The 17323-nt window shown below is 43.4% G+C and overlaps 1 protein-coding gene across 1 annotated transcript in view; it reads right to left on the bottom strand.

The window, feature by feature from the left end:
• LOC143710808 (cadherin-1-like) overlaps positions 1-17323 on the bottom strand; it is a 46062-nt gene that overhangs the window by 20235 nt on the left and 8504 nt on the right. Inside the window, exon 2 of the mRNA XM_077202000.1 lies at positions 10053-10072. Coding sequence (XP_077058115.1) covers positions 10053-10072 — 20 coding nt within the window. The remainder of the gene's footprint in view (positions 1-10052; positions 10073-17323) is intronic.

Consider the following 17323-nt stretch of genomic DNA (forward strand, 5'->3'; position numbering starts at 1 on the left):
TTAAATTAACTCGCCCAACACTGATCATAACAAATAAATAAAAGATATTTGGAAATGTTGCTTTAAATGAACGCACAGCTCAGTTTGTGGTCCACACTGTTATTTGATTGTTTCTTTGTTGTTGTTGTTTTCAAATACAAACTCACTTATATTAAATAACAAATAAATATTTTTTTACTAACACATGTTAGGCTATCTCGAGTTTTTTCCTCCGCTATTGTCCTGTCAATAATCTCGCTGTCTCACTCTCGCGGCTATGATTAGTTACATATTAATTTACTATCATCGGTAGGAACCACCACCTACCGTCAGCAGTTTTGCATTACAGTATTTACAATGACCACCCCTTGTCAAAAACTGAAGAAGAGTCAAGAAGAGTTAATAGGTTTGTTCGACTTGAACTGGCGCTGCACAGACCGATCGGTTGATGACATCAAAGTACCGCGAGAGCGATTAGAGAGCAGACGGCTCCTTATGCTTTTGAATCGCTCTCGCAGTACTTTGATGTCATCAACCGATCGGTCTGTGCAGCGCCGGTTCAAGTCGAACAAGCCTATTATGACTGCTGCGTATTTACACTTGACAGAACATTGGTCTGTGCTTCACCCGCTCTGCGCGGTCTGTGCAGCACCATACAGATTTAACTCTGCACAGCTAAATAAAACCGTCTGGGTGCAGATTAATATTTAATATTTCTGAAATAAATATTCCTGTGAAACACGTTAAGTTGCACAGCCCTGTATAGTTTAAGAAGCGGTACGCAGAGCCATAGGACTATTATTTTGTTGAAAAGACTTGGGGAATTACTGATGACGTCACAGGCTCAGATTTTGTCACGGTAGACACATTCACTGTCCCTTCTAGTCTTGTGTTTCTGTTGTTGTATGAGTGCACGTGTGTAGTGGGTGTGAATGTATGTCATTACCTGATCCGCTCTAGCTGATCATCATTACATCACCAGCTGCAAGCACTCTCACCATGCTTTATATGCTCACCGCTGTTTTCTCATCCTTGTCAGATCGCTGTATGATGTTGTCGGTGTTGGTGACCCAGTCTTCGTGTTCCTGCCTTGTGTTCCTGTTGCTCGTCGTTCTGTGGATTATTCGTCACCTTGTGGATTATTGTTGTCTCACCGTCATCTCATTACAGCACTTCTTCACGGACCTGACCATCGTCAAGTCCCTGAGTCACCTACCTCCATCGGCTTGTACTATTTCCACCGTTTGTTCTTGTAACTGTTCATTTTCTCTATTAAAAGATGTTACTCGCATTTGCTTCCTGTTATCCCTTGGGTCGCCATGACAGAACGATCTGACCATGGAACAAAAGCAGCGAGCGCGCATTCATCAACCCTGGAGGATTTCATTCACCACAGTATTTGGAGACTGGACTCACAAGAAAGAGAGATCGGCGGCACGGGTCGCACAGTACAAGCCCCGGTGACGCAGGTGTCCGAGCTCACCCAGCAGATCCAACGCCTACGTGCTCCCTCTGCGCCACCCGCACCAGCCGTTCCCCCCACACCATCAGAGAACCCCTCCCAGTCGGAGCCTCGCCTACCCATCCCAGAAGCCAACTCTGGAGAACCGGCTCATTGCAGAGCGTTTTTGACCCGCTGCGCCATGCACTTCGCACTGCAACCTCGCACTTTCAACACTGAACCAGCCAAGGTAGCTTTTGTTTTGACTTTGCTGACTGGGAAGGCGGCACTATGGGGAACGGCGGTGTGGGAGAGCCAGCACACGTGCTGTAACTCGTTCCTGACACTCTCCGCCGAGATGAAACAGGTCTTCGACTGGGCCATGTCGGGAAGAGAAGCAGCCAGAACATTGGCAGTTACGTCAAGGAGAGAGATCTGTTTCTGATTTCTCGATTGAATTCCGGACCCTGGCGGCGGAGTGTGGATGGAACGAGGAGGCGCAGTGGGACATGTTCCTGCATGGGTTGGCTGACCGCGTCCAAAAGGAGATCTACGCCCTGGTTCCCACCACACTGAACGGACTGATCGACCACGCACTGCGGGTGGACGCTCGGTTGTCAAGGGCCGAGCGTCGAGCTCCGTCCACCCGCACGCTTTTAGGATTCGACGGTCCACGATCCAGTGGCAGTGACGTGGTCAGCCCAGTTGTCGATCACAAACCCATGCAGGTTGGTTGAGCTCGGCTTTCCCGGGAGGAGAGGGAGAGGCGGAGATCCCAGGGCCTTTGCCTGCATTGTGGAGGAGCGGGACACTATGCATATAACTGCCCGGTAAAAGGCCAAGCCCGATAGTAAATCTGAGGCTACTATCGGGTGGGATCTCCGCCAGGAAGTCCTCATCTACATCTACCTCCACGCTCCTCCCGGTAAGACTAAGATGGTCAGTCCACAAGCACGACTGTCAAGCACTTCTGGACTCGGGGGCGTAAGGTAATTTTATGGACCACACTTTGCACAGAAATTCCTGATTCCCCTCAAACCCCTCACACACAGAATCGTGGTTCACGCACTAAATGGCCAAGAACTCCCCACCATTTCCTTTTCCACTGAAGATATCACCCTCATCACATCCGGCAACCATTCTGAGACTATTTCATTCTATATACTGGACTCACCCCTGGCACCCATCGTCCTTGGTCACCCTTGCCTCATCCGACACAACCCCCGAGTGGACTGGCATCATAAAGCTGTGCTGGAGTGGAGCAAGGAATGTCATAAGTCTTGTCTTGTGTCTGCCTGTTCGTCTGTGCCTGTTTCTGTGTTTCAGGAGGAGACAGGGGATTTGTCTAACGTGCCCGCGGAGTATCTGGACCTGAAGGAGGTGTTCAGTAAGTCTCAGGCTGCTTCTTTCCCTCCGCATCGTCCCTATGACTGTGCTATAGATTTACTGCCAGGTAAGTCTCCGCCTAAAGGCAAGTTATATTCACTCTCTATTCCTGAGAGGGAGGCTATGGAGAAATATATTTCTGATTCTCTAGCAACCAAGTTCATTCGCCCTTCCTCTTCTCCGGCGGGGGCGGGGTTCTTTTTTGTTGGGAAGAAGGATGGTTCTCTGCGACCTTGCATTGATTACCGAGGGCTGAATAACATCACGGTAAAGAATACTTATCCTTTACCGTTGATGTCTTCAGCTTTCGAGAGGTTACAGGGAGCATCCATCTTCACAAAACTGGATTTGCGTAACGCTTATCATTTGGTCCGCATCAGGGAGGGGGATGAGTGGAAAACTGCGTTTAACATCCCCAGGGGGCACTTTGAATACTTGGTCATGCCGTTCGGGCTGTCCAACTCCCCAGCAGTTTTCCAGGCACTAGTCAATGACCTGTTGCGAGGTATGATCGATCAGTTCATATATGTCCACCTGGATGACATATTGATTTTTCCTTCTTCTCTCCAGGAACATGTGCAACACGTCCGACAGGGTGCTTCAGAAGTTGCTAGAGAATGGGCTTTTTGTCAAGGCGGAGAAATGCGATCTTCATGCACAGTCTGTTTCCTTTCTAGGGTACATCGTCTCGTCTGAGAGAATGCGGATGGATCCTGAGAAGATTAAGGCTGTGGTGGATTGGCCAAGCCCAGATTCCCGCAAGGCCCTGCAGAGGTTTCTGGGGTTCGGCAATTTCTACTGGCGTTGTATTCGCAACCTCAGCCAACTAGTCGCGGCTCTGACTGCCTTGACCTCCCCCAGAACTACGTTCAGGTGGTCAGACACAGCCGAGGCTGTGTTTGCCAAACTTAAAGGCCACTTCGTTTCGGCCCCCATCCTCGTCGCCCCTGATTCTTCACGTCAGTTCGTGGTGGAGGTCGACGCGTCAGAGGTGGGAGTAGGTGCAGTGTTATCCCAATGCTCTTCCACAGACGACAAGATGCATCCCTGCGCGTTTTTGTCTCATCGTCTATCCCATGCCGAACGTAATTACGACATTGGTAACAGGGAGTAGTTGGCAGTCAAGTTAGCATTGGAGGAATGGTGCCACTGGTTAGAAGGGTCGGGGGTACCTTTTATCGTCTGGACCGATCACAAGAACCTAGAATACATTAGGACCGCCAAAAGATTGAACGCCAGGCAGGCTCGGTGAGCACTTTTTTTCGGTCGTTTTGATTTTTCTCTCTCATACCGTCCGGGTTCGAAGAACATCAAGCCCAACGCTTTATCTCGTATATTTGATTTTTCCGAATGCCCGTCCACTCCAGAGTGTATTTTACCCGAAACCCTATATGTTTCCACACTCACATGTGAGGTCGAATCGAGGGTCAAGAAGACCTTAGAAGGGGTAACGCCTCCGCCCGATTGCCAGCCGAATCGTTTATTTGTACCGGAGGGATTACGGTCGGACGTCATCCAGTCGGGTCATAGCTCCAACGTGGCTTCCCATCCAGGAGTTAATCGCACTAGTTTTTTAGTCAAGCAATGGTTCTGGTGGCCACTTATGGCTCGCGACATTCCCGATTTTTTTTTGGCTTGCTCGATCTGTGCCACTGGTAAGACTTCCAATCGACCTCCAGACGGGTTACTTCAGCCGCTGCCGGTTCCTTTGAGACCTTGGTCCCAAATGGCTCTAGATTTTATCACCGCCCTCCCACCCTCCCAGGGTAACACAGTAGTCTTGAATGTGGTGGACCGATTCTCGAAGGCGGCCCATTTTATTCCCTTGCCCAAATTACCCTCAGCCAAGGAGACAGCGGTGACGATCGTTGACCACGTCTTTCAGTTACATGGCCTCCCGAGAGACGTGGTTTCCTACAGGGGACCCCAGTTCGTGTCCAAATTTTGGCAAGAGTTTTGTAGGTTACTGGGGGCGACGGTTAGTCTGTCCTCAGGGTTCCATCCCCAGAGCAATGGCCAGACCGAAAGAGCCAACCAAGATTTGGAGAGGGTGTTGCGATGTTTGGTCTCCAAGCATCCTTCCTCTTAGAGCCAACAACTGTCTAAGGTGGAGTACGTATACGTCTCCCGTATACGTCGTTGGTCAAAAAGTGTGGCTTTCAACCAGGAACATTCCTCTTCGCACTGTCTCTAATAAACTTGCACCCAAATTTATCAGCCCATTTCCTGTCACCAAGATCATTAGTCCGGTGGCAGTCCGCCTCAAGTTACCCCCTGCGTACAGGAGGGTCCATTCCCTCTTTCATGTTTCAAAGATCAAACCCGTGTTTCATCGTCACATTAATCCGCCTACACCGGTTCCTCCCCCACCGCGACTAGTAGATGTGGAGACCACATATTTGGTTAACCGCATTTTGGACTCCAGGCATGGATTTTAGTACTTGGTGGACTGGGAAGGTTACGGTCCGGAGGAGAGAAGTTGGGTGCCTGCCAGAGACATCCTGGATCACTCCCTTATCGATGATTACAATCGACAGGTAAGGGAGCCTGGGAACGCCAGGAGGCGTTCTTAGGAGGAGGGGTACTGTCACGGTAGATACATTCACTGTCCCTTCTAGTCTTGTGTTTATGTTGTTGTATGAGTGCACGTGTGTAGTGGGCGTGAATGTATGTCATTACCTGATCCGCTCTAGCTGATCATCATTACATCACCAGCTGCAAGCACTCTCACCACACTTTATATGCTCACCGCTGTTTTCTCATCCTTGTCAGATCGTTGTTTGATGTTGTCGGTGTTGGTGACCCAGTCTTCGTGTTCCTGCCTTGTGTTCCTGTTGCTCGTCGTTCTGTGGATTATTCGTCACCTTGTGGATTATTGTTGTCTCACCGTCATCTCATCACAGCACTTCTTCACGGACCTGACAATCGAAATTCCTGCGTCACCTACCTCCATCGGCTTGTACTGTTTCCATCCTTTGTTCTCGTGACTGTTCATTTTCTCTATTAAAAGTTGTTACTCGCATTTGCTTCCTGTTATCCTTTGGGTCGCCATGACAGATTCACTTCCGGTTGAGTGAACGCTGGCACGTTTTGGCTGCCGCTACTCACCGGTTATTTTGTTGTTTTTGTTTTATATCTGAATGTTTTAAGTCAGGAAATTTTATCCAGCCTTTGCCTCATTACTGCAACCTTGGACCTCGGAAATCTGATTGAAGTCTGACTATTTCTGACTTTGTGGCGGAGGATTGGCGTTTGCAGCTCAGCCTTCATCTCTGTCATAACTCAACAAGATTTCATCATGTGGTTCTTCAAGCTGCTGATGTTGATTATTTTCTCCTCCGTGGTGTTTAGCGCTGCTCCTCGACTGGTGTACTCGGTGGCAGATCTGTACAAACTCAGATCTGTAATTACAACTCCGCTGACGCTGCATAATCATCCGGATCTACTACGCCAACCGAAATACACTCATCGCGGGTCTCATCGGAATATCAAAATCAACTCTGCCAATCCTGAACGTGGTGGACAAATTCTGTCTTTTTGGTCTTTAAATCCAAGACTGCCTAAAAATGCTAAAAAATGAGGTCTGTTGATTATGAAATGCTCGCTCTGGTGCCCAGGTCAGATTTCAAGCCTTCCCCACTCTGCTTTACTCTTTTTAACGTTCGGTCACTCAACAACAAGATATCTGTTATTCACAAATTTATTAAAGACCAAAACACTGATTTTATGTCCTTAACTGAGACTTGGCAGAAGCCTAATGACTTTTTTCATCTAAATCAAGCAACACCTCATGGATATTCCTATGCAAACCTCGATGCTCTGGTAAAGGGGGTGGTCTTGCACTTATTCATCGTGACTGCTATAAAGTTTGTCCGATTTCTATATCAGAGCGATCATCATTTGAAATTTTGGCCGTACAACTCAAAGGTTCAACTCCCACTATTGTTGTCACAATTTATAGACCACCAAAGGCATCTACTATGAACTTATTCTTTACAGAATTTTCAACCATCTTAACACATCTGTGTACCCTGTCTCCGAACATCGTGTTGATGGGAGATTTTAACATTCATTTTGACAACACTACTAATACTCAATATAATGATTTTAAATCAATTCTGGATTGTGCTGACTTTGTGCAGTATGTTAATTTTCCAACACATAGCAAGGGACATATTTTAGATCTTGTATGTTGTTCAGGTGTCAAACCTTTTAATTTTACTTATTCTGAATCTTCTATCTCAGATCATAAGCCCATTTTATTTAATATCTCAATTCCATTGTCTAAAGTTAAGCCACAACGCTCTGTTTCATTTCGTAATATTAAGAATATTGATCTTGATGTTCTGGATGGAATGATTGATTACTCTGTAAACAGATGTTGTTTTAATTATCCTACATCTGACTTGGTAAATTTTTATAATAACAGTTTGTCTCAAATACTTGACAATGTGGCTCCTGTGAGAACTCGTACTGTATCTTTTGTCAACTCTTCTCCTTGGTATTCTTCTGAGCTCCGTCACCAAAAGGCTTTAGGCCGTCGACTGGAGAGACTATGCAAACGAACCGGTCTTGAAATACACAAACAGATGTATTCTGAGCATCTGGTTTCATATAAGGCTGAATTGGAAAGAGCAAAACCATCTTTTTATGCGAATATCATTGCCAATGGACAAAGTAATACAAGGACCTTATTCAGTACTATTAACAAACTGTTGAAACCTCACAATTCTGTTTCACTTTCTCCTTGTCAATGTGAATCTGTTTCAATTTTTTTTAGATCTAAGATTGAGAGTATACATCAAGAAGTACTTCATTCTAACTTAATGTCTAGTGATTACCAAAATGTTTGTAATAATCATATCAGTTGGTCTGCAAGTACTTTCTCTAATTTTGAGCTGCCTTCAGTTGATTCCATTACTAAGCTGATCATTAAGTCTAAGTCATCTACTTGCTCACTGGATCCTTTACCTACCGTTTTAGTTAAGTCTAGTATTCATTCAATCTCTCCGATTATTACAGCTATAGTATGTTCATCATAATCTACTGCTACTGTTCCTTCGTCATTAAAAATGGCTTCTATTACTCCAATTCTCAAAAAACCTGGCGCTGATCCTAATAATCTAAAGAATTATAGGCCCATTTCTAATCTTCCTTTTATATCTAAAATACTTGAAAGAATAGTAGCAACTCAACTTGAGTCATACTTGCAAGATAATGACATTTTTGAGCATTTTCAGTCGGGATTTAGATCGAACCATAGTACTGAAACTGCTCTTGTTAAAGTTACAAATGATCTTCTCTTGGCTGCTGATTCTGGTTTCTTGTCTATTTTGATTCTTTTGGATATTAGTGCTGCCTTTGACACTATTAGTCATTCAGTATTACTGGAACGATTGGCTTGTATTGGAGTAGCTAGTAATGTTCTTCTTTGGTTTTCCTCATATTTATGCGACAGGAAACAGTTCGTACAGATTAAGACTGCTCATTCAGAGCCTGTCTCAGTCACTCACGGTGTTCCGCAGGGGTCACTGTTGGGTCCCCTTTTATTTATTCTTTATATTCTACCCCTTGGTCATATTTTTAATTCTTATGGTATTCATTTTCATTTTTATGCTGACGACACACAAGTATATATATCCACAAAACCTAATGCTTCTCATCCCCCATCTAACCTTACTAAATGTTTGCAGGATGTTAATATATGGATGACTAATAATTTTCTAAAGTTAAATTCTAATAAAACCGAAGCCCTCCTTGTTGGGTCTAGGTCTGTTCTATCTAAAGCTCAACCCTTCACTTTGCATATTAATAATTGCTCAGTTAACTTTTCCACTCAGGTGAAAAGTCTTGGGGTCATATTTGATGGTTTGCTTTCTTTTAGTTCTCATATTAATACAATTTCACGTGCTGCATCTTTTCATTTACGTAATATTGCTAGACTTCGTTCTTCACTTTCTCAACACTGTACCGAAGTACTCATTCATGCCCTGGTTACATCTCGGATCGATTACTGCAATTCCCTTTTATTTGATATTCCCGAAAAACAACTACATAGACTACAGTTAATCCAGAACTCAGCAGCCAGGATTGTTACTCCCTCACGTATTTTTGATCATATAACTCCAACTCTTTACCAACTGCACTGGCTCCCTGTTCGTTATCGTGTACATTACAAAATATTGCTCCTTACATATAAAGCTCTTCATAATTTGGCACCTCAAAATCTGTTAGATCTTTTTCATTTGTATAGACCATCGCGTTCTTTGAGATCCTCTTCTGCAGAATTATTGTCTGTTCCAAACTTCAAGATGAGTTCCTATGGTGGTAGAGCTTTTAGTTGTGTGGCGCCTAAACTATGGAATGCTTTACCACTGCACTTTCGCCAAATGGATTCAACTTCCCATTTTAAAGCTCAGATAAAAACGTATTTGTTTAGATCAGCTTTTAATGATATGATTGTTTGATGTAGAGTTGTAGTGCAGTGCATTGTTTGTTTTGTATTATGCCTTGTTTTATATTGCCCTGTATATATAGTGCCCTTTATACTGCCCTCTATATATAGTGCCCTGAAAGGCGCCTTTTAAATAAAAGGTATTATTATTATTATTATTATTATTTATTCGTTTTTTGCCTGTGAAGTAAAAAACGTTTTTTTGAAAAAAATTAATAAAGGCGCCGTTTTCTCGTTTCTGCTTATTTCGTTTCAAATTGGAAAACAAACTATCAAAATGTACACGGACCAAAGCCCATTATGGACCTCCCCTGTACTGTTACTGGAAAACGAATTTTGAAGTCATTTATTTATTTTTGTGCCTGTGAATTAAAAACTAAAAAACAAGCCGAAATGTCTAAAATGAATAAAGGCGCCGTTTTCTCGTTTCGGCTTATTTCATTTCAAATTGGAAATGAAATGATCAGATGATACACAATGCAGATGACATTTTATTTTTGTCTCTTAAACCTTTGGTACCTTTTTAATACTAGCACTAAATTTCATTAAACATATTAAAGAAACTGCATTTATAATGTCAAATAAAATCATCTTCTCAAGAAATAAAGATATTATATATATATATATATGTATATATATATATATATATATATATATATATATATATATATATATATATATATATATATATATATATATATATATATATATATTCTCCGAACATGATGAGCACTATCAGACACTAATAAAAACATCCAAAGGTTTTGGAACACATCCTGGATAAAATCCTACCTTACAGAGGAAAATAATAACTCCCAATCAAATCTTCATTGTCTCCATTGGAAACAAAATGTCTCAAAATGTCCTTCAGGTCCTACTTTCTAGTTGGCTTGTAAAAGTTCGCTGCTACATACAGTACATACAGTGTTCATTGGGTTTGCTGGTCGTGGGTATATTTGTATATTTCCTGTTTTGAGTGTGAATGGTGTCAGGTTAAAAAAAAAGATTAAACTCAAAATTTAAACTTCCTTCATTTGTTAGTGTATATAAGGTCCAGTATATCAGTATTTCACAATTTAGTGCAGTATTCAAATTACTTGGCTAGTGCCAAAGAGGTCTGTATTCTCTAAGAAAGATATATTTGTGAACAATATAACATCAAGGGCAGTTTCTAGGCTAACATACTTTCAGCTAGAAACCTGGTGAAAAATATCTCCACATAGTGATTTTTTTAAAGTACTTTTTAACAGTGTTGTACTAATGTTGACAAAGCAGAAAAAAGAAGAATATTTGCAGGAGTAAAACCTTTACACTATTATACATTTTATTTTTTATTATATTATTTTTTATTATATTATAAACATATTATATACATTTTATATTGCACATAAGCCTATGCAAAAGATTCTGGTCAAAATAGCAGTTTTTCATTTTTTTTCATTCAAAATAGCACTTTTTTCATTTTCCTATTATCACTGTAGCTGCTTTGAAATAGTCTGTATTAAAGTGCTATATAAAGATGGCTTGCCTTTTTTCAAAATTGCTAACAAGAATCATTCAATATAGAAGTCATCTTTTAAAAAAAATCTTCATACTGTCTGCATCATGATATGAATCTTAACCCACACTGTTATTCTCATCTTTTTTTTCAATTGCTAACACACATCGGTCAAAACTGAAGCCACTGTGAAAACTCTTCATACAGTCAGCGAAACAGAAGTCTGTGAGGACTAAACAGTGAATAATTTTTCATTTCATTTAATGACGACATCTTCCAAAATCCATAAACCTAAAAATCGTGAAACACACTACTTTCCAAACTGATAAAACACATGCGAAATAGAATTATAGCATATTTTGTGCGTTTCTGCGGTATCTTGAAATATATAGAAAACTGTAGCAGTAAAATCTTTATAATAAAATGAGCAGTGGTGGGCCGTCAGGGTCAGCAAGACCTCTGCTGGCCTAAGCACTATCAGAATCACTGACTTGCCCTTTAATATATTTCCATGAATGAGTATTAAATTATTCCCAATAGTCCCTTCTCTTAATCTCACAGCATTTCTCTTGGTTGCGCTGCTTCCAGAATTGTATATTTATTTTAGCGCTTTTATCCAATTATATTTCATCCATCATGTGTTGCCAGGGTAAAATAAATCTGCCTTGAGGCCTTCAGAATCGACAGTGCGGGCGCCTGTAGCTTAAAATGAATGGAAATGAAACCGTTGCTTTAACCAATCAGATAATCAGTCAGATTTAATCAGCCAATCAGATTTCGATTTGACTGCACCGGGGCCATCTAGCAGGCGTACGATAACGTCGGCATTTTCACGTCCTTTGATTGGCTGGTCAGAGCGCGTACTATTACTGGTAGTCAGAGGCTGAGCTAGCTAACGCATCTGTAGCTAACTGCAGAAACTAAAATACATTCCTGTAGATTTAATAGTTTTTCAACCCACAAATTAATGTTTCTTTCCCTCCTCGACCCCCAGCAGGTTCAATACTACCGGACAAAATCCCTTATTCAGCTTTATTAGGATGTAATGCTTTTTTTGTCCCCGTTTTTTCCGTGATGAATATGATATTCTTCTTTATTTTTCTTGTAAGATCTAATGTTTTTTTCAAACATTCAAACTATTGTAATGTCTGACAAGGGACTATTGTAGCCCTTGAAGGACAAGACAAGGGAGGCTCCGTTTCTGAACTTATAATCGGAACGCAAGAATCACTGTAGCCTACACTAACGCACACGCCAAACTCACTCGCTTGTCTCTCTCTACCGGTCTTTTCCCAACTCACTGCATTAACCCTATAACTGCTGGTGCAAAATAAAAACAGCAATTTCACAACACTTATAAAGAGTCTGTGCGCTGCCACGCCATTAAAAGTTATTAATTCATTGAAGGCCTAGGTGTGAAATGCACGGCCCGCCACTGAAAATGAGCAATCATTCCAAACACACTGCATTTCAGCTGAAAGCATACTCAAACTGTCCTGTTTTAGTCTTGTCTTCTTCTACTACCACTTTTTCCCCCTCCTTGGTACTATTTTTCGAAGTACTATTTTCTCTTAGTACACAAAACCAAACTGATCACACTAGTCACTCTTTCAAAACCTCATGCTTATCTTTTGTACTTGATTTTGCTCTGTGTTCACAAATTGCAAACAATGTCTCACGCACACAAGAGGTGTTAGTGATGTCAGCAGAGGGTGTTTACCCTGTGTTCAAGTTCAGCCCAGAGTTTGTCACCAAAAAAAATGAAAACTGTGGCAAATAAACAGACAAAACTGGTTGTCGTTTTCCTTTTCAGAGAGTGCAACAACTAGAATCCTCACATTACTGTACATGGCCTACAGCATGATGATTTTTGTTTTTGTAATTATCTTTGCAGCCCTGGAATTTCAGGATTTTTTTCCACAAATAAATTACTATTGTCACCCCAGTCTGTCTGTGTTGTCTTAGTTTCACCTTCACAGACTCTTAGTTCCCATTCAGTCAGTCACTTTCAACGTTACGTTGATACTGATGTATTGGGGTCTCGCCTGGGAGCCCAATCACCTCCAAGTAACAAAACGAGCCAATGAACATTGGCCAGTGAGATTTCTGTTTGTTTTTCTTTCAGCTCGTTGTGGGTTCTACTCGGCTGGTATGAAGGCGCATTCCAGTGGTGTGTGTGTTCAGCGTGCTGGGTGCAGACAATGCAACATTCATCTCTGGGAGCTTTAGCTACAAGAGCAGTTCCACTAAAAAAGCAGCACAGGCGATCAGCATCTTTTTCAAGATGTCTTTTCATCCATGTGTTTCTGAATGTGCTCGTTTCCTGACCTCATCTGACACCCAGTGTTGTTCCTGAACGCATTCATTGAACGATAGTTCATGAACTCGTTCATATTTTGGGGCGAACGTGAACTAAACGTACTGTATTACTGCCTGATGAACGTTACTGTGAACTAGTTCATTCTGGTGTCTGTGAACGGCATGCTCTCTCAGTTTAACTTTGTTCAATAGGGTGTCAGAATTCTATAGAGCTTACCAGGCGAAAACCCGGCTAAAACACACGTAAACAGGCCTTAATATGTAGCGGAAAAACACCCAATCTGGCAACACCAGCACCAGTGTCGCACCTCCGCATGCGTCATCAACACAAAATGCAGCAAGGAGGCGTCATATGATCATTTAAACAAGTTTTATGACAAGGTCCGTGAGGATGGGAAAAATCTTAAATTTCTGTTCAAACTTTGCCCACCGATAAAATAATTGCTGTGTGTAGTTCTATATGGGTTAGCTGTGGCAATAATTTTGAAAAATACTAGCTTGCAGCAACGTATGGAAAAAAAGAACTATGAATGAACTAGTTCAAAATTTTAAAGTATGAACTGAACTTTGAACTAGTTCATGTAAAAAGTGCACTTTCCCTATGGAATGAATATAGTATCAAAATGATTAACACGTGCAAGCACGCTTATCAATGAACTTGATACATGTTGCAGAAATGTTTTATCCATGCCTTTCAACTTGCGTGTGCAAAATTTAAAAAAATGAATGAATGTGTAGCAATTTGTACAAATAGAGACATTTTTGTGAATACAAATGTTTTTCCACAAATAAATAGTAATTTAAGTGTGTGCAAAATCCAGAATCACATGAATGTGCAGCATTTTGTACAAATAGAGACAGTTGTTAATACAAAACCTCAATTTTGTATTAATGTAGGCCAGAATTTGTGCATGCAACAAGTAAGATGTGCATTTGTGGATGAGGTGACACGCGTGCATTCATTGACTCGTTTCTGAGTCGATCCTATTTGATTCATTTGGATTTTGAGACTTTCATTTCGCCGGTTTCGCCTTGCACGATCCACACACACACTGTCTGATAAAACCTGCTACCACTAGATGGCAGTATTCTGCTAAAACAGACAACGGCAGCGTAATCAAGCGTGATCCCCATTTAAAACGCATTAATGTGAGTGATATTAAATTGAAGCACCAAATTTAGTACACAATATAGGCCTACTACCTTATTAATAAAGCATACTTTATAGAGGCAATCAGATTATGAACAGCTCACAAAGAAAACCATTATAAAACGCTTCACGTGCAATAGCGCATTGCATGATCAATAAAGTGTATCGGCTACTGAGTTTTAATATCACCGTCTTACTGCATTGACGTTAAGCTTTTTCGTAATAATAGGCTCTATGGGAGGAAAACTATATAGCCTACAGACAAGATCCTATATGAACTCGACGCGCAACGTTTCACGTTCCCCTTCAGGGACTACCGCTGCGTGTAATCGCAATGGGAACGCCCCCCAGCGTAGCGCGTCTGAAGCATGAATGAAATCAGTCAATGGAGCGTCACAGCGGGTGACGTCACCGACCAGGAAGCTATAAATATCCCCTGAATACACAAGCCACCAGCTTCTGTTACTTCAGCAGCGCTCTGTGTGTGTCTGATATCTTTCGATTGTGTTTGTCTGATTTTGTCAGGAGTTTTCACTATATATATATATATATATATATATATAAAAAAACCAAAATGAGCGAGCAGTATAGAAAGTGTGTTCCCCCTGTACACGTTACATCACGGGTAGGGATTCTCACGAGTTATGTGTAGCTTGTTTGGGAGTTCAGCATGCTCAGTCGGCTCTCGAGGGAGTCGATTGTGAGCATTGCGAGCGTTTTCCTTTGAGAACTCTGCGCTCGCGGCGATCGCTCTTTGAGGAGAGTGGTTTGTTGCGAGCTCCCCAGGGCTCGGGTCCCGCTTCTGTTGAGGCAGAGCGGCGGCGCTTGACTTGGGGTTCGCAGATGGATCTCACCGGCGACGCTGAGACGGGCCCCGCCCTATCTCAGCTTTCTCCGGCGGGATCCAGTGCCTCTCACCCGGCTCTGGAAGCACGCGCTGTGGCGGTTACTTCTGCCCGGGTGGAGGCACGCGATGATGTGGAACTTAGATTATCCAGTTCTGAGGATCTGGATGTCGAAAGTTTGGCATCAGAGGAAACTAGCTCACTTCATTATACTGCTGAAGAAGGTTTAATGGATGTGTTATCTCGGGCTGTTGAAAAACTCAGTATTGAATGGCCAACTGATAAACAAGAATCTAGAAATAAAAGCAAACTAAATGATAGATTTCTCTCTGCACGTCCTCAGCCTTCTCGCCGGTGCTTACCGTTCTTCCCAGACCTTCATGCTGAGGTTTCAAAGACCTGGGTTAGACCTTTTTCGAGCAGAATATATACCAATCAATCCAATGCTTATGGTAATATTTTTGGTGCAAAGTCTGCTGGATATGTGACGATGCCGAAGGCGGAGGAGACGCTCGCGAGCTATCTCTCTCCTGCCTCGGCATCTTCGCTTAAAGCACCGGCTCTTCCTTCTAGACCACTGAAAAATACTTCTGTGCTGGTGGGGAAGGCTTACTCGGCGGCTGGGCAGGCGGCTGCATGTTTGCATACAATGGCCATTATGCAGGCTTATCAGGCTGACCTGCTCAAAGATGTGTGTGAGGGGGGAGAAATTTCGGCAGATATGATCAATGAGCTCAGGCAGACTGCTGATCTCACTCTCCGGGCCACCAGGGAAACAGCTAAATCTGTTGGCCGGTCTATGGCAGCCATGGTGGCCACAGAAAGGCATTTATTGTTGAGTCAAACCTCTATGAAAGAAAAAGATAAATCTCTCCTATTAAATGCTCCTGTTTCGCCTGCGGGCCTCTTCGATGACGCTCTTCACTCTGTCACTGAGAGGTTCCAGGAAAAGAAAAAACAGGCGGCTGCTTTTCATAAGTTTATCCCTCTCAAAGTGCGCATCACTGGGGCTGCTGAGCGAGGGCAGTCCCAGCCGTCGAGTTCGTCTTCTAAAAGAGCACAGCAGAAGCGGAGTGTCGCGTCTCGTGCCCCCCGCAGACAAACTGGAGGGACGAGGCGGGGCGCTCTCCGGCGCGGCCTTCTCGGGGCAGGACTGATCTGAGGTCAGTCATTGTCGCCAGGAAGGCCGCGTCGAAAAAGTCCTGACGGGCTGAACGTCAGGACTCTGAGGGTGGTCCCCATCGGGAAAGACTTGAGTTCGCCGCTCAAAGACACGGCGCCCTGTCTTTCTCGATGCCCTCAGGGGTCTGTTCTACTGACCCTGCCTATACATGGCGTAGAGAGACTCGGCGAGCGATTTCCCGAGGGACGCTCGCCCCCTCCGAGGAGGGTTGTGGAGTGCTCAGACCAGCTGTTTCCTGCCAGTATGTTACAGGGCGCTGTGTCTGTCACTCGGGATGTTCATCCAGAGGCCAGCCTCGAGAGGCTGGTTCCCTTAGTAGAGTTCCTGGCGGAATGGGAAATGCTTCCCAATGTTTCTCAGTGGGTCCTGAATATTATAAAGAACGGGTACGCTATTCAGTTCAGAACGCGTCCACCTCGGTTCAGAGGGGTTCTGCCCACGGTGGTGGGCCCCGAGCAGGCTCTGGTATTAGAACAGGAGGTAGAAACTCTGCTGCACAAAGGGGCTATAGAACGGGTTCCTCCGCCCAGCAGGGAGTTAGGATACTACAGCCGGTACTTCATCGTTCCGAAAAAAGATGGAGGGCTGCGTCCCATTCTAGATCTGCGTTTCTTAAATCGCACTGTAGGGAAGCTCAAATTCAAGATGCTCACTCTCAAACAGATCGTGTCACAAATCAGATCCGAGGACTGGTTTGTCACGATAGACCTAAAGGACGCCTACTTCCATGTATCCATCCTCCCTCAACACAGGAAGTTCCTGAGGTTCGCTTTCGGGGGCGAAGCGTACCAATATCGGGTTCTTCCGTTTGGCCTAGCACTGTCACCCCGCACGTTCACGAAGTGTATGGATGCAGCTATAGCCCCGCTGAGGCTGCAGGGCATTCGTATTCTGAACTATATAGACGATTGGTTAATTCTAGCTCAATCAGAACAGCAGGCGGTTCGGCACCGAGATGTCGTTCTTGCTCACATCAAGAGGTTGGGGTTGAGGCTCAACGCCAAGAAGAGTGTTCTTTCTCCATTACAGAGAACCACTTTTCTCGGTGTAGTGTGGAATTCGACGACG

Source organism: Siphateles boraxobius, unplaced genomic scaffold (assembly GCF_051911475.1).
Source record: "Siphateles boraxobius isolate OS27281-9 unplaced genomic scaffold, OSU_SipBor_1 48, whole genome shotgun sequence".
NCBI classification, from domain to species: domain Eukaryota; kingdom Metazoa; phylum Chordata; class Actinopteri; order Cypriniformes; family Leuciscidae; genus Siphateles; species Siphateles boraxobius.